This window comes from Ursus arctos, unplaced genomic scaffold, assembly GCF_023065955.2.
Source record: "Ursus arctos isolate Adak ecotype North America unplaced genomic scaffold, UrsArc2.0 scaffold_28, whole genome shotgun sequence".
NCBI classification, from domain to species: Eukaryota; Metazoa; Chordata; class Mammalia; order Carnivora; family Ursidae; genus Ursus; species Ursus arctos.
In genome coordinates, this window is record NW_026622963.1 from 26,598,850 (window position 1) to 26,617,050 (window position 18,201).

At 41.1% G+C, this 18,201-nt stretch overlaps 1 protein-coding gene and 1 pseudogene across 5 annotated transcripts in view; both read right to left on the minus strand.

The window, feature by feature from the left end:
- Positions 1-14,919, minus strand: part of LOC125282955 (60S ribosomal protein L7-like) — a 33,353-nt pseudogene extending 18,434 nt beyond the window's left edge.
- Positions 1-18,201, minus strand: part of MCTP2 (multiple C2 and transmembrane domain containing 2) — a 235,533-nt gene that overhangs the window by 63,155 nt on the left and 154,177 nt on the right. For all 5 annotated transcript variants that reach the window (XM_057303625.1, XM_026510399.4, XM_057303624.1 and 2 more), the window contains 2 exons: positions 18,114-18,188; positions 15,921-16,040 (listed from right to left, as the gene is read on the minus strand). In XM_057303625.1, coding sequence (XP_057159608.1) covers positions 15,921-16,040; positions 18,114-18,188 — 195 coding nt within the window. The remainder of the gene's footprint in view (positions 1-15,920; positions 16,041-18,113; positions 18,189-18,201) is intronic.

Genomic DNA, 18,201 nt, shown 5'->3' on the forward strand with positions numbered 1-18,201 from the left:
AGTCACACTTTCAGAGTAGTCCCCTTCTAACCAATAAAACCTAGCCAGCTTCATCGAGAGACTCGAGTCCCTCACAGGGAATGTACTTGAAACCGGAATCCTTAGTCTTGCTTTCCTGCCCTGCTTGCATTCATATAAACTAACCACAGTAAAACCAGCCTTCAGGGGCAATGGTAGAAATGGGAGGAGGAAAAAGACCGAAAAGAGAGAGAGACAGAGAGAGAGAAATCCTTATTTCCATTGGCTTCCTATCGAGAATCATACTTCCTTTTGGTGAATTCCAGTAATTTCTTCAAAGGCTCTATTTTTTTTTCTTTTCTTTTCTTCTCCTACAGAAGTCTGTGCTACATTTTCTGTGCAACAGAAGAGATCCAGCTTTGCAAGTTGAAAGCAAGGGCAGGAAAGCCATCCCAAGTGTTTTAGTAATTAAACGAATATGCATAATGAACCATATGCCCAAAGGGCCTGTTCTTCATGTGGGCCAGATTTTAGTTTGAATTTTTAATTTTTATATACAGATGAAACATTCAGTGTAATCTACCAACAGTGTGAGAGAGCATGCAATCAGGAAAGTGCGAGGGACAGTCCACGTAGGAGCAGGAACAGGAGACACCAGAGAAATTCTGCTCTGAAGATGTTGATTCAAATGTGTTTTTTCCCCTCTAGCAATTGTTCTTGTCATCTGCTCCGAGGCTTCAGGAGACACATATAACGAATACACTGACAGCTTTATACAGTATGAGTAAAATACAGTGCCGTCAGCCGAAAAGTGTGAAAATCCCATGGGACAAACAAGGATTTCTTAAAAAAAAAAAAAAAAAAATCCTTCTACACCCATCATTCAGACTACCATCTTGAATTATAGGGAATCCTCCCAAGTCTCTTCCGGAAGCTACATAAATATTATATTGTAGGCTCTAAGCTACATATATTAGTGATTTGAACTGATCGGAGACGAATTCTTACCTCTCAGTGATGCAGTTGTGCATAGTGGGTAAAAACTGCTCAGGGTGAAATGCAAGCTTGCCCTCCCCACTCCTACAGCTATACACACCATGCAGTTAAGGACTCAATATGCTTGCTCAAACATACAAATCCCCAATATTTCCTAAACTACTGTGATGGAAGAACGGGTAACACCTTCCTTTAAGCTTTTCAGTGTCATTTTCAAAATACTGAGTTATAATCAAAGCAACGTAAGAGACATAGTCTCTGATAAAATTTACTCTATCAGCTCCTGGACACACAGGATCGAGGAAGCATTCTCTAATGCAGAAGAGAGCTTTTTAAAAATGTGTTTGCACAACGTTTGAAATTTACAGTGATGGTCTGGACAAAGTCACCAGGTCCTTCGGGTGGGTCAATCTTGTAAATGCCTAATTCAGGATAAACATTTCAGAATGGTGTGTGTGTGTGTGTGTGTGTGTGTGTGTGTGTGTGTGTTGGGGGCACAGGGGGGCAGCAGCACAGAGGAAATGCTAAAGTTCACCATCCTCCACGTCTTTAATGGAAATAACCTAAATGCAAGATGCCATACTGGGCCTTACGGCATTGAGAAAAGATTACGAAAACAAATCTGATCAAAAATCAACGTGAAGCCTTAGACTCTTTTCAGCCCCCATTTTGAACACGGATATGCTGTCATTTTCACAATGTAAACACTAGAAATGGAATGCAAAGCATTTAAAGAGCAAGTAATAATGGAGCTGTAAATAACATCTCTCATTGCTTTCACTCTTAATTCAGAGTTTATGCCTTTGACAATGGCTGGGTTACTTGATCTAGTGGTCTCAGTGGAAAGACAGATAAACTTCAACTGCAGGCAGAAGACAAAAATTGACAAGGAGCGTCACCTTTCCTGACTGTTTAAATCCTTTAAGGAAGTGTCGGAGCAATTAGAGAGGGAGTGTAATCTTTGCAGAGTGCATTAACACTCTCCGACCTCCCAGACAATAGATCAGACCTCAGACACATAATGCTTCCCTAAGGCTTTTTAGCCAGCATATTTGATCTCTTAGTCACTCCGTGTGTTACTATAGGTATCATCCACATAGAAGGCATTATTCATAAGCACTACTGTCCACTAGGTCTGAGACCAGACTGCAATCAAGCAAAAGCAGGAAAATCACCTTAATCCTCTGCGTATTTCCTGTATCTTTAAGATGGGGGGTGGGAGGGGAGTCTAGACTTCTGGAAAATAGTCTTTCACAATTCTCTTATTATTTTTTAAAGCTACAAAGTCTGTTCTGTAAAAGTGAATTACAGTAGTTCCCCCCTTATCTGCGGGGGATACTGTCCAAGACCCCCAGTGGCTGCCTGAAACCATAAAGAGTACTGAGCCCTCTATATGCTGTGTTTTTCCCATACAATGATGAAATTTAATTTATAAATTAAGCACGGTAAGAGATTAACAACAGAGATTAATAACGAGTAACGAAACAGAACAATTATAACAACATACTATAACAGAAGTTATGTGAATGTGGCCTCTCTCAAAATATCTTTTGTATGGGACGGAGTGCTAGGTTACTAGTGACCTTCTTTTTTTTTTTTTTAAGATTTTATTTTTATTTATTTGAAGAGATAGAGACAGCCAGCGAGAGAGGGAACACAGGCAGGGGGAGTGGGAGAGGAAGAAGCAGGCTCCCAGCAGAGGAGCCCGATGTGGGGCTCCATCCCATAACGCCGGGATCACGCCCTGAGCCGAAGGCAGACGCTTAACGACTGCGCCACCCAGGCGCCCCTACTAGTGACCTTCTGACAGACATCGGACAGAGGGTCTTCTACTCCTAGACCACAGTTGACACCGGGTAACGAAACCATGGAAAGCAAAACTGCGAAGAAGGGGAGACTACCGTAGTTGCATTAATATGGATGGGTCATTAGATGAGCATGGGCTGCAGGGAGGGGGGTAACCTCCAAAACGTTTGATGTTTTTTGTCTATAAAATGAACTTCAGAATCGACTCACTGAAAAAAAATTCCAGGTGAGATAAACAGTACTGTAATATGCAAAAGAAAGCAAAGAGGGGGGAATCAAACTCCTTGCACTCCAAGCTTTTAAATCTTCATCTGTCCTGCAGGTCACATGGCAAGACACACTGGTCAGGCAATAACCTATTTCCTGATGAACACATCCTGTTCCAACTGCTAATCTCACAGTGGAAGCTTGGCTTTTACCATTTATTATAAACATTTTCAAGAACTGCTTACCACGATATATTTTTTAATGGATTAGATTTTGGTCAGCTGCTAACAGAGCAGAGAACTGAATATTCTTTATACAAAGACAGCAAAATAGGTTTTCTGAGACTCTGACTTACTTTCCACTTTTCTCCCTCATGAGTAATTGGAATAGCAATTGAAACAGAATATAAGAAGGCTAGAAGGTTTCTTTTCTGTTCTTTTTTCTTTTCCTCCCCCTTCCATTATAAGAAATTCTGTACCCAAGCTTATGGTATACAAGACCTTATTGGTTTTGAACTTTATCACAAGACTTAGTGAAATGTTCACAAGAGAGACAAAGGCCGAAATTGACATAATTTGCTCAAGACTATCACAGCTTTGTTGATGACACTTAGCATTTAAAGCCTATAGCATGTAAAGTAAAATAATTACATTTTCTTAGAATCAAGGCAGTTCCCCCTTGAAAATGTGTACTGCCAAGGTTTTTCAAATGAGACTGCAAGAAAAGAGAAGAGCTGCATATTAGCTTTATGTTTCAGCAAATCACTTTGGAGTTAGCATTTGCAAACCCCAACTTGAGAAGGAAAAAATGGCAGATGAAAATATATACCCACGAAAAGCAATTTAAGAACTTTTGAACCTTAACTAGCAATAAAGAAAGATCTACTGAATGCTTTAACTTTGCTTCAACACTGCCTAAAATTCAAAATGAAATAAAGAAAGTAACTGGAAAAAATGTTACCATATCGACTATGCATCTTCTAATGTTTTAAAAGAAATTGTTTATGTTTTTAATCCCTGGGTAAAATTGCTTTCAAGGAATTCGTGATTCCATTCAGATTAAAGGTAACCATGAACAATTAGCTAAGGAAGGAAATGCCCTCTGGAACCGACTGGATTTAATACTCTGATGAGAAGGTGTATCTGTGTACAGACACACACACACACACACACACACACACACAGAGCACTATGCCTGAGCAATTTAGTACAATAGCAAAGGACTTTATAACCCTGACCAATGGCATAGGCGTACAACTTCAGTTAAGAAAATTAAAAATAGGGGCGCCTGGGTAGCGCAGTCGTTAAAGCGTCTGCCTTCGGCTCAGGGCGTGATCCTGGAGTACCGGGATCGAGTCCCACATCAGGCTCCTCTGCTATGAGCCTGCTTCTTCCTCTCCCACTCCCCCTGCTGTGTTCCCTCTCTCGCTGGCTGTCTCTATCTCTGTCAAATAAATAAATAAAATCTTTAAAAAAAAAAAAAAAAGAAAAGAAAATTAAAAATAAAAGGGAAAACAGGCTTAAAATTGTTGTCCTAGGAAATCTGTACCAACTTCACATTATTTCGGATCTCATCCCTTGTGCGTAAAGATGAACATGCCATAGAATATCTGAGTAAATTATCATAAAAAGAGATTACGCAATGCCAAAACTTGAGTTTTTTTTCTTTAAACTAATATAATGATTTCTGCTTGTAGATGATTGTATTAAATTAAAAATAAATTGCTGAAATTAAAATCCCCAAGAAGCAATCCACAGAAATTTACCTTGGACTTTTACCATTTATGAGTTTCTATCGCCACCTGCAGGACTATCTTTAAGTAAAGCCAAGCAATGGTCAGGCTCTTGCCATTCTTTCGTCTTTTCCTTTCTTCTCTTCTTCCTCCTCCTCTTCCTCTTATTGTGTGTGTGTCTGTGTACGCCTGTGTGTGTGCACTAAATTTCTAGGGTATCAATTATTTATCTTTTGAAACAATATATATTATTAAACATGTAAAAATCACCAAGAAAATGCAAAATTAAATTTACTGAAAGGTGTAGGGGACTGTGGCCACAGGCAGCCATTTTTTTTTTTTTTTTTTTTTTTTTTTTTTTTTTAAACAGCAAAGCACACATCACATTCTCCAATTCTGGAAACTAAAATTCTGATGGAAACTTAGCCTATAGTATTTTCCTTACCAAAATGATGAGGACTTCAATGATTTCCAAGGACAGCAGGTTTTCTAAGGAACAGTTTACAAAAAAAGTTTATAACTGCATATACCTGGCTTATAGCAGAGAAGAAATAGACCAGAGAAGAAAGTAACAGCAAATTCGTACCTAGGGTTTTGTTGCTCTTTAAACAAAAGACAAAGGTTAGATAGTATTTTGCTAAGTGTTACTGTAACCCAATAAAGAACAAGTTTTAAGAGCAGATGTCAAAGCTTCAACACGAAAGCACAGACCATCACCATCGTCATCACCATATTCATGTTTTCGTCACTATCAACATAAAGTTTGGATTAGAAGGATCCATCACCTGGGGTGCCTGGCTGGCTCAGTTGGTTTAAGTGACCAACTCTTGACATTGTCTCAGATCATGATCTCAGGGTCTTGGAATCCACCCAGCGGCCCTTCCTTGGGCCCTGCGAGGGCGGGGTGAGACTGCTTGGGACTCTCTCTCTCCCTCTACCCTACATCCCCACGCCAACGCATGCATGCTCGTTCTCTCTCTCTAAAGTAGATAAATAAATAAATTAAAAAAAAAAAAAAAAAGAAATGGGGGCGCCTGGGTGGCACAGCGGTTAAGCGTCTGCCTTCGGCTCAGGGCGTGATCCCGGTGTTCTGGGATCGAGCCCCACATCAGGCTCCCCCGCTGTGAGCCTGCTTCTTCCTCTCCCACTCCCCCTGCTTGTGTTCCCTCTCTCACTGGCTGTCTCTATCTCTACCGAATGAATAAATAAAATCTTAAAAAAAAAAAAAAAAGAAAGAAATGAAACGAAAACAAGGATCCATCCCCTGCAAGAGAAGGGTCAGCCAGATGCATATGAAGTAACTTCGAGACTTTTGCTCCTCTCAGCCATATCACCCTTATGAGTAGCAGGTCTGCAGACATATACAATATTGCTCAAATGTAAGACTTCAGGAAAAATGTTGTTTTTTATTTTTAAGAACATAATTCATGGCTATCGTGTAGACATAGTTCATACTCATGAACTAAAACCATACTTGTGAAGTTCATGACCATAAACAGCACATACTAGACAAGTGTATAGGGGTTGAGCAGCAACCTCTGTTCTAACAAGCCAGGAGGCCTTGGGAAAATCACTTTACTGAATATGAAGGACCCTCTAATGTAACATTCTATAGCTCCATGCTTTTCCAGACTTAAAACAGTAGCCATGAGGGTGTTGTTTTCAATACCTAGTGAGCTAAGAAGTGCATTTCTTTCTTCTTTTTTTTTCCTTGACAAAATGAAGCATCTTTGGCAATAACTTGAAACAAAAATTTTAAAAAGCTTGCTCAGAAATAGAAAAGTCATTTTAAAGGGCCAGAATATATAGATAGATAGATAGATAGATAGATAGATAGATAGATAGATAGATTTGGGCTATGTCTATATTGGTTATATATGGATTTGGGCTATAAGAAAATCCCAGTGAGATTAAAAATCAGCAAACATTGTACAGAAACATGGCTTAGATGAGGACCTATTGAATTGGATTTTAATTGTCTTTGCAACTTTTTAAATCAAAGTGAGAGTTGGAATATCAGGCCACTGAATGTCTCCCCCCACCCCAAATTAGCTGTTATTTAAAAAGCCAATGACACAACACTGAGAGAGGAGGAGAGGTAGCAAAACACAACTTCCTAAGTCATAAATCAAATGGCAAAAAGTACAATACAGCATAGTAAACCCTCACCAGACCACAAAGAAGGTTTTTCTCCATAAACATCAGATCAGGCGGCTAGAATGATTACCAGGCTCTCCTATAACTGTCGCCTGTAGTGGGTCTAATTACAGGCTACAGGCTAAGGCAAGCACGCCCGCACTGCACATGGCAATAAAAGGGCCATCAGCTTGCCAAGCCCAGCCAGACAACGGAGAGCACACGCCACCTGATGGGGAGCCCCAAAGATCAGCCAGAGAGACTAATAAAAATGACAGCTTTGAAACAAATGACAAAGCTCGGACCAAAAAAAGAAAAAAAGGCAGTATCAAATTAGCCAGAAATACAGCTGCTGATCACGGCTCTTCAACAGGTCCGGACCAAAAGCAGGGAACAGGTTATAACTGTTTTCACACACACCGGTGATTTTTCTCCCTCTCCTTCTCTTTTATTTCTAGATTTTTTTTTATTTTTGCATCATACAAAATGTTTGCACATCCAGGTGTCACATATAGAAACAGATGGAGAAGGGGGGGAGAAAAGCACTCATCTCTGTAAGAATCAAAAATAAAATCCCCCTCATTCAGGGGCTGTTGATTGGGTTAGAGATTTGCCAGCTCCCTTCCTCTTCCCCCTGGTTCTCCAGCTGCTGGCTGCCTTTTGGCCCTTTTGCTGTAGATCAGCACCACCCCTCTGGATGGGCAACATCGAGAGAAAGCTAGAAAAATGCACATTAGACAAGATTATGATGAAGCTGTTAGGCTGTCTACGGATTTTACCTTCTGATGGGCCACAGGCTGTCATGGCCAGAGGAGGAGTTAGAATAAAAAGAAAGCAGTATCTGCTAACAGATGGTTTGTACTGGTTCTAGCACTCTTCCAAGAAGCATAGATTAGAAGCCTGCTGTGTACCCAACACATAAACCATAAGGACATATGCAGAGGTAAAAGATGGGACCTTTGACATTCTGTAGCTCACACTGTCCTAAAACAATCCTTCCAGGGGCGCCTGGGTGGCACAGCGGTTAAGCGTCTGCCTTCGGCTCAGGGCGTGATCCCGGCATTATGGGATCGAGCCCCACGTCAGGCTCTTCAGCTATGAGCCTGCTTCTTCCTCTCCCACTCCCCCTGCTTGTGTTCCCTCTCTCGCTGGCTGTCTCTATCTCTGTTGAATAAATAAATAAAAAATCTTAAAAAAAATAAATAAAACAATCCTTCCAACATATGGCTAAGTTACACTGAATAAGTCTTCAGTGTTTCACATTAACCTGAATTATTAGGTCATAGAAATAAAATTCCTCCATTTTTGATGTGAAGAACTAATTTACTAGGTTGAACATGAAGAGTATTCTCAGAGCTTTAAAGACAGAGCTGCATGCTTTGGTATTTGGTGGTTCTATGCACATGAAACAGCCCTAGGAATAGCTGACTCTCGAACACTAATATATGGCATATAATACAATGATTTGCACCCCCCCCATCCTGGAACAGGTCGTCCACAAGTCCTCACACGTCATCCTCTGTGATGAAGCAGCAACTATGCACATGCGTGTGTGTGCACCTGCTTTAGCGAGCCTCTCTCTGAGTTAGGAGAACAACACCATACCTACCAATAGTGAGATCAGATAATAATTTCCACCCACATTTGTAGCCGATTTCATATTTTTAAAATATTCTAATGTGTATTAAGTTGATCTCCAAAGGACAAATTTAATTTTTCGTATGGTGTGCGTTAATCATTAAATGGCACTGCTGTGGTTTCAACTATAAGAGGAGGGCAGTGGAAAGAAGCGGGGGTGGGGTGCAGCAAGAGAAATGGGGGGGCTGGGAGAAGCTGGGAGGAGGGGTAGATGGATGAAAAGGAGGAAGGGAGAGAGGGATGAAGAGAGATGGGGAAAGAGGGGAGGCAGATAAGAGACTGGTGAGGACTTAGCGTGACAGTTTCATCTTCGTATCTCAGTACCTAACTATGCTTGAGACGCTGGACAAACAATGGTTGTAGAAAGCGAGGGAGGGAATGAATGGGGCAAGCTTGAAGAGGGCATTGGCTGGGTCAAGGAGTGACATGACCTCCAGATTTCTTCTTTCTCTAAGATTTAAGACCCTACACTCAGGACCAAGTTGAAATTAACAGTAGGGTATCTCTGGACAGTAGAGAGAATGAGACTGAATTCACTGAGAATCTGCAAAAGACAATGGCTCCCAACCAGAAAACTCACAGAAGGCAGAAAACGAGTATGTGTGTCAGTGTATCCCACCAGAAAGCACAGAGGAAGCAGCAGGTAGAGACGAAAGCATTCCCATATAGACCTGGCAGCTGTCATACAAAAGTGAGAGTTAACCATTCACTTCTTATCTAATGGGGCCATGTGAAGACTGGCAATGTATGCTCTTCTAGGAATAATACAAAAAAAAAAAATGAAGTTCTAATGCTTACTCGTCAAAATTGGGACACTCCAAAATACCAACTGATTTCAGTCAGCATAGCTATGATTCTGTCTGAAAGTGCAATTCAATTATAAAGTTGAAAATATAAACATGAAAATATGCTAGAATAGTTAAGAGTGTCCTTTTAAATTTTCAACAGATAATCTTTTAATGCAATTACTGTAATTTTATTAAATGGCATAATTAGTTAATGCCTGAGAAGTTGTCAATAGAAGGTACAATTATGTTGTAAAAATTATAATCACAATGTGCGATGATGGATTGTTCTGATGAAAAAAAAAATGCTGAGAAAACCCTTTAACATATTTTTGAAGGTATATTATGTAGTCCTCTGTGAAAAGGAAGATTTGGGAAATCGCCTTATAAATGTTAAATAAAACAATAAATTGTCAAATATTTTAAGCCTTTTACACAATATATTTATACATTTTGCACACAAGTAGATATGGATGCATTTAAAATGTCAAAAAAAATATCTTCTCCTCCAGACAAAATGGTTATTGGAACTGGATTTTTTTCTCAGCTTTAGAGAAATACTGTTAATCTTGAACTCCAACTGCGCAAACACCTACTGAACAGGGAGTGAGGTCTGTTTTGCACATAGAACTGACTTCTGGTGGATATGGAAACAGCCACCAAATGTTTAATGAAATGCAGGTGCATCTAGTTGTGAATAAATTGATGAGAGAACTTAAAGAAGAAGTAAATCTTTTAGACACAGTTAACACATAAGTATCAAAAGCATCAAGAAGACATGGACCAGCACTATTTTAAGAGACTGATTTAAAAACAAAATTCCCGTTAGCATTGTCGTTGGTAGCAAAGCACATTCAACCTGAACATTCATTAGACCACAGAATGCATCATGGGCAGAAGCAATCCTCAAGGTCTCATATGAAATGCTAACGAAACGATTTTCACAAAATGTTGCATGGTGAAACTTCGCTATTTCCCAAATACCTTTGCTTGTGTGTGTGTGTGTGTGTGTGTGTGTGTGTATTTGTCTATGTTTACGCACACACATGGCATGTGGGTTGGAAGGGTCCATTCTGTCACTGGTGCTGTGGTTTATAAATTTGCTGTGAAATCATTTCACATTTCTCAACATTCCAGGATCACTACAAGCTGAGAATTCCATGTATGCTAAATACGGGGTTTCACTAAGCAAGTGGGGAACTGTATTTTTAACCTTATTGGAGGAGGGAAGGTTGATTGATGCTTTAAATTATATATCACATTGCAGGCCCTGTCGACTCTGAAGAAGAAATTCTTCATTTTCTGACACTCAAAAAATTGAGGAAAAAAGTCACAGATGTTAAAATCATAGCTTTATGAAGATACCCATTGATATATGGTAGATTTAGATTACTTTTTAACATCAAACGTCCAAGTAAAAATCTAATAAAATAAGGAATCCATCAATGCCCCACAGACTTGCCTCCCTTGAAGCAATAGGTGTGTGCCTGAAAGACTAGTGGAAAATTGAAAAAAAAATGCAATCCTTTTTTACAGCATTAGGAGACCTTTGGTGTTTAAAATAATCTTCTGATGATGCCATCTGTCAAGTAAATGCTTTTTTGTCATATGAAAAAAAAAATAATTCACTTATGCCATAATGTAACTTTAGGTCTTTTCATAGACAGTATTGGGGTTTGTAAAATACATGTACCCAACAGAAAAATAAAACAAACACACAAAAACCCCCTGTAGATGACTGGTTCCACAGTATAGACATCACAGTGCAGAATTATCTTTTGAGAACAAATCCAATTCATCTTAACTATCATTAAGTAATGTATTTGTACCAAAACATGGGGATGGGCTATAGAGTACCCCCACTCCCCCACATGTACTAGAAATATGGGTCTCTCTCTCTCTGATAGCTGTTGTCTTAAGACATTTTGAAGGAATGCATTAATGTAGATGGATAGATAAATGTGCTTGTCTCTACTCTTAGTCCTTATTTTGAACAACCTGGAATTCTCAAAAAGAATCTGGCAGAAGTATAGATTCCATCCACGACCCTTTCACGTAGCTGTTTTCAGCCTTCATGCACCCCTTGAAAACCCTTCTCCATCATCTAAGAGCTTCCCCTGCAAAGTGGGTAAAAATAACTCAGTCTCCAATCTGGGGCTCAGCCTGGAACCAGCCACTGAGATTTTCCAGACCATCAAGCTAGATTCCAAGGATGTCCTGTGCATGTGATTCCCAGAGTCTGGGCTGGTCCCCAGGGATGGTACAGACATTTCCACCTTATGCCTCTTTAGTCCTGGCTCCATCTCTTGTGAATGTAACAACCATGAATTATTCCCACCCAAACGATGAGGGTATCCCCCCACCCCCAAAGCATCTTGGAAAAGGCTTAACTCCCACTCATTACATCTAAATACATATCTGAAATGGCCAATGTCATTGTCCCTAGAGTCATTATCATCTAATTAAATACCAGGACCACAATTACTGTGATTCTGAACATCAGTGACAGGTAGTACAGCCCAATGGTTAAACACATGGACTCGAAAGCCTGATGGTCTGGGTTAATATCCCAGCTGTGCTTCTTAAAAGCATATGAGCCCTGACACTCTATTTAACCTCTATGGGTTCATTTTTCTCATCTGTACAAAGAAGGTAATAACCGGTACCTACATCAGCAGGTATTGGTGAGAACTAGATGAGGTAACATTTGCAAGAGGCTTCGGACAGCGCCCGACCCACAGTCAGCACTGAAACATGAGCTATTAAAGACCCTTAGAGGTGAAAGTCTGTGTCTGACAATGGCCATGTGCAGGTCTATGAAACACCACGTGTAATTACAAATCCATTCACAGGGAAATACCCAGATGTGCTTCTTCTAGGCATGACTTTTAGTTACCCTTGGCCTCTGTCAATAAACTGACATCTCCTATTAATTTGTTTTCCCGCTGGAAAAGTTGAGAATAGGACTCTCTGAGCAGAAAAAAGAAAATATACACATATTTAATTTATAACAAGCCAAGCTCAGAAAATGCAGCACAGTAAAATATCTAGAATCTGGATGAAAGAGAAAGACTCAAGAGACAACATGAGCAAAAATTTCCATAGTCATGCTAACAAAACAGAAACCGAGCTTGTAGACGAATGATTCGGAATGACTCGACCACTCTGAAAAAGTCCAAATTGAATTTCTTACAACAACGAATTCAATATTGTAGGCGGCATTCACATAGCACGTGTCAGTGAATTAAAGACAACTTTCTTCTCCAAGTGTTGGGAATACAGCCACTCTGGGTAAGTAGAGAGGGAATTAATCCCACATCGGAGGGGTTTACGCCTGGACAGTCTAGTAAGATAAAAAATCCCACGTTTGTCCACCCACTTCTGACCAGACACGATGTGGACTTCTATCTTTATAGGCCACTTGTCTTGAACCCTGCTTTCAACAAGTTTGATATATGTATACACACCCCCAGGAATCCTTCGAAAACATATGCTTTTCTTTCATAAAGTCTAAAATGAACAGCCATGATCCTACAGTGTTCATGCTTTGTCTCATCTGAAAATAGAGACACTGACATGATGTTAATTGGCTATTTTATATTATCTGACAAAACATAAGAAAAAAATTACTATAGCTTTGCCCTTATCTTGAGGTTCTAGAGTCACTTCCTGGACCTCGAGGGGAAGGCAAAGCCCCACTGGGAACTAGCCCACCAAAAATGGTTCTTCACACACCTGTGCAGTGAACCCTCAGATACCACTTATCCTACTTGCGAATATAGAAAGGCCTTCAAATGCAGTCCCTCTTATTTAGTAAAACCTTGGACTGACACCTCGCTTCAGACCATCACAAAACTCTTCCGCCCCCGTAACGCCAAGGCAAATGGACGAAGCATGAACAAACTGTCACGCCAGTGAATAGGGACAGGTAACAGCATCCTGTCCTCGGTAGATCACAGGAATCAGGCTGAACCACCAGTGACAAACCCGGCGCTCTCCACAGTGGAACAATGAAGAGAAGAAGCAGGGCTTCAGCATCCTAGGAGCCCTTCCTTTCTCTGGCCCAGGTCACCTGAGGATCCAATGCTTTGCAGAAAGACAACCCTTAACGGGGTCCCACCGAGTCGGGGACACAGTACCACACCAGTGCGTGACACTACCCACCTGTAAAGAGGGCTAACATCCAGAAGTATATAGGCAAGAGGCATAAAAGCAAAATGTTCTCCCCAAAAATGAAGGCTTGGCTATCCGTAATCTTACAATATAATAAGGGAGACTAATATACATAGTTTTATTTTATCCTAAAAGTACCTTTCCTTTGTACACTCTTGCTTTAGGAACGGAAAGAGTTTGGAATGGCTATGATGATCGTAGTCACAAAAACATTCTCTAATAAGATTACACTGTATCGGCTTAGGGAGAGGAGAAACCACCTGTCTCTATCTGTAGTATCTCTGAGATCTGCCAAAGCTGGTCAAAGTAGACATGAGATAAACATTCGAACACAGCATTTCCAATTAAAACTGAAAACTAAAGGCCTTGAAGGGAGCAGTCCTCATTCTAGTCCCTTCGGAGAAAAGGTTCATGCATGTATCATTCCTAATTGACTGCATTTTTTCAGTGATGTCCAGTGGGAAAGGTCTCCCAGTAAATACACACATGCAGTGGAGACTCCCCCAGTCTCACGAACGCTTGCACAATCACACTGTGGGGAACCAGCAAGGAGAGCACCACCTTTTTCTTCCATTTTGTGGGCCACAGTGATTTGAGAGGATGAAGTGGCCGCCTACGTATGTCTGCCAGCCTAGGAGCGTGTTTCCCGGCGTGGTGCCCTCAGGGCGGACGCATGCAGGGACCGCACGGTGGTCCCGTTGCCAAAGCTCCCTTTCCCTTTCGAAGCCCCCTCTAGTAGACACCCTATTTCTATTCATCTGTTCTAATCTTTCTTCAGATCAGGCCGGCAGCCCATTAATCATTTCTGTCATTCTCCTACATAAGCCAGTGCAACAGAGCTCTGTTTTTCTAAAAATCACCGTGCCAGAAATCGAGCTCAAGAAAGAGGAAATCCTCTCCTCCTCACAGGGCCTGGCTGGGGTGCTGACTGGAAGAAGCCACCAATTGTGCCGACTTTCCTCTTTTGCCCAGAATCACAAGAGAACATTCCGTGGAAAGTTTTTGAAGAGAATTCAGGTGGGAAGCGGAGGTGGGGAGGCTGAAGAAGAAGCCAACGCATGAAGCTCCCAGCTGAGAAGAACGTTGTAAGAAAGGGAAGTAGATGAATAAATGCCAAGACGAGACAGCTATGGATTAATAGCATTCTTATTAATGTTTTTACGAAGGCCAATTGTTTTTAGCAACTTCAGACCAAAGAAAAAGTATATTAAAAGTCCAGGTCACAGCCATCAACGGCCCTCTACTTCTTGACGCAACAAAAATCTAAAATTAATGAAACCAAACAATGTTTTCCACGGCAAAGAAAAAGCCTCATGCAGAGCTGATACATTTGTTTGTGGAATAAGGAATAAGGATGGGAGTGACCTTGAACTCACTGACATCTTGGGCTGATTTTTTTTTTTTTTAACAAATTTTTAATGACGATGTGCCTGTGAGGTAGGAGAGAGCATGGACAGTAAAAAAAAAAAAAAAAAAAAAAAAAAAAAAAAAAAACCATAGACAGAAGATTCATGATTTACCAAAGATCATGACTCAGAACCACTCACACATCCTATTAGGCCTTATTGTGCTCTTTGCGCGGTACAAAGATTAATGGCATGATAAAAGAAAAAAAAAAGGGACAAGATTAGCAGTTGAGAGATTTGGTTTCTCCTTCCATGCCTGACACTACCAATCTCATCAAGAACAAGTCGTTTTACAAATGGCGGAGGGTGCCCAGAGCCGTAAGGTGAGGGCACTGCACTAACTTTCAAGTCCTGACAAGATTCCTGGACCCTCGGTGGTTCACTGAGGTGGTTCTGAGATCTCCTGCAGGTCTTCTGAGATTCTGTGATTTTATTTCGCTCCTAAGGATGGGCCAGCATTGTCAGAGAGAAGGAAGAGTACATCTCATGCACATTAGTCACTGTCTTACGTGGTGTTGGGTCACCTTGTCATGTGACTCAAGTGGCTTGCTATGAATCGATGTTTTTTTATCGAAGTTTGTGAAGATATACTTAAAACATAAATTAAAGCAATTTCATCATGTGAGTTTTCAACCGTCATTTTTCAAGAAGTACTCGCATTCGCTGGGACAGAGGGGGAGAAATATAGATAATGGAGGAACTATACAGACACAGTTAATATAACAATAACCGCCGTATATAAAGACACATTTTTGAGTGAAAAAAAATTTTTACAAATATATAGAACCTAGGTCTCTTAAACTTACTGAGAGATAGTACATGGGTAAGATTTGGGTAATTTAAGGGATTTCCAAGGATAAATCTGATGTAAGTATAGTCTTAGAAAGATATCTATTCATCTATGCTGTAATATATTTCAGAAAGATGAATGGTTACCATTTATGTTTTCAAGTCTCCTTACAGGTGTGAACTTCAGCTACGTTGAATGTGTATTACTCTGCTTCATGTCAGTAAAATAAAACCCATCTGCATTTGGATTTGGGACTCAGAAGCAAATAATTTGAACATAAAATCAAGGCTTACCACGAACGCAATGACACTTCTCAACGTGGATTCCCACTGGAAGCAGCTTTTAAGGAACTGTATTGTATTCCACATTGCCATGGTGATCCTTTTCACACGGTCTATATCCCTTGATAAGATCTAATAAAAAAAATGAAAAAGAAGGAACTAGATTTAAATACTCCAAATATTCTCTTCAGATCAGGCAGCTCAGTCATTTAAATTATATTTTGTATAGCTGCCAATTAAAAAAAAATAATAGAAAGGAAAAGTCCTAATGCTTCTTCTAAAATTCTTTTTAAAACACCATCATCCATAGAAGGAAAAAAATACAATGTACTTTGTAGCTCTTTTGATGGAGAACAGCCTGTTTCAATAATATCCAGGACAAAGCCGAGCTGGTAAAAGCTACAGGAACAGGGCATTTGGTGTGTGTGTGTGTGTGTGTATGTGTGTGTGTGTGTGTGTGTGTGCGTGTGTGTGTGTGAGAGAGAGAGAGAGAGAGAGTCTATATTGTTTAGTTAAGAAGGAAATGGATGGATTTTTGTAGAAACTAGATGTACAGGGATTCTAGCTCATGCAGTCCAGAAGAAAAAGTATATAGGAAAGTCTAATTCTGGGAGGAGAATCCAGCTCTCCCACCTCCTAGCTGTGCAACCTCCAATCAGTTTCCTAACCTCTCTTGTCTTAAACAATGGGGTTGATCTTAATATTCACCTTGCAGACAGTAAAGAAAATTGAAGGCCTTTGAAAGTGCCTGCCACATAGTAAGTGACCTCAAGTACCTGCCTCATAAGCATAAAACTCTGCAGACACACCGTCGTGAAAGACACAGACCCCAGGATCTCAGCCCCCAAGTCCCCTGGAGATCTCAGAGCCCAAAGCCATCCCACGCAGAGGTCATGCTTGGCAAAGGACACGTCTTTTCTCCCAGTTGTAGGCAGATTCATTTCAACTTGTTTGCAAAGCAGCTACCCCACCTATTTCGACTCAGGTTTTACCTTTCAAGTAAATAGGGCACAAGGCAGTAATAATAATAATAATAATAATAGTATTAAAAGACGTTTACTCAGATTACGCCAAATAAATATTACACTCAATGTTATGGCAGACCAAAACAAACCATTGCGATGCTCCCTTCAGAAGACATTCCAGGCCTTTCCCAAGTGTGCCCAGAAGTTCACGGGAAACAAAAGGATGAGGAGATGCATTTATATTTAACTGCTTTATGTCACCCACAGCTGCTCACCCCACAGGAAGTGGTGGAAGTAATAAACACTTTGAAAAGGGGACACTTTGTTCTTTGTTACACAACTGAAGAGGGACAATAGGTACAGAGTGAAATCCTGGACTGCTTCTGAACAAGACAGGGAGGGACTCCGAAAAGAAACATAAAGGTCATATTAAAAAAATGCAAAACTTCCCCTCTGGGCTCTGATCATCCCTTTTTGTTAAACTGAGAGAGGAATTAAGGGAAACAGGCAGAGGGAGACAGTGAACTCCGAGTGAGGTAAACCGCCAACACATTCCAAACATTTAGACAATACGAAAGTGGTCGGAGCAGCGTGGGGGACCTCGAGGCTAGATGCCAGTAAGGGCCACTGGGCTGAGGCTGTTAAGGCCTCCCTGGGCAGAAAAACTCCCTGCGAGCCTGTGAGGACAGGGGCGGAAAGGGCCCTAACTGAGGCTAGCAGACCAAGCCAAGTCAGAGAGCCTACAGAGGCTGACACTAGGAATGTTCCTTGATAGAATGGCTCAGGAAGTGAATGGAGGGCTGACACCTTCTACTTCATCCAACATCGATGTTTTCAGTCTTTTCCTTCTGATCCTGCTGCCTGAGGTCCTTGTTGTGGGACAGATGGAGAGAGGCAGAGGAAGGAAAGGGGATGGGAAGAAGCTGAGAGAAGGGGGTGGAGGGGGAGAGCGAGACAGGGAGGAAGAGGGAGGGAAAGGGAGGGAGGGAGAAGGACCGGGAGGGAGGGAGAGAGAGGGAGGGAGAGGGAAGAGAGAGAAAGGAAGAGGGAAAAGGAGGAGGAGGAGAATGATGGTAGGAGGAAAAAAGGAAGGAAGGTGGGAGGAAGGAAGGAAGGGAAGGAGGGGAGGGAGAGGGGAAGGAAGGAAGGGAAAGGGGGAGGTGGGGAGAGATGCGAAGTAAGGACAAATAAGCACTTCCGATGCTGAGTGTACCAGGAGCCCGTTTACCTACCCACCTACCTTCTTGGATAGCTTGCGGGTATCTTCAACAAAGCGCTTTTCTCTGGGAGTAAAGGTCCTAATACTTGCTTTGACCTAGAAAGACATC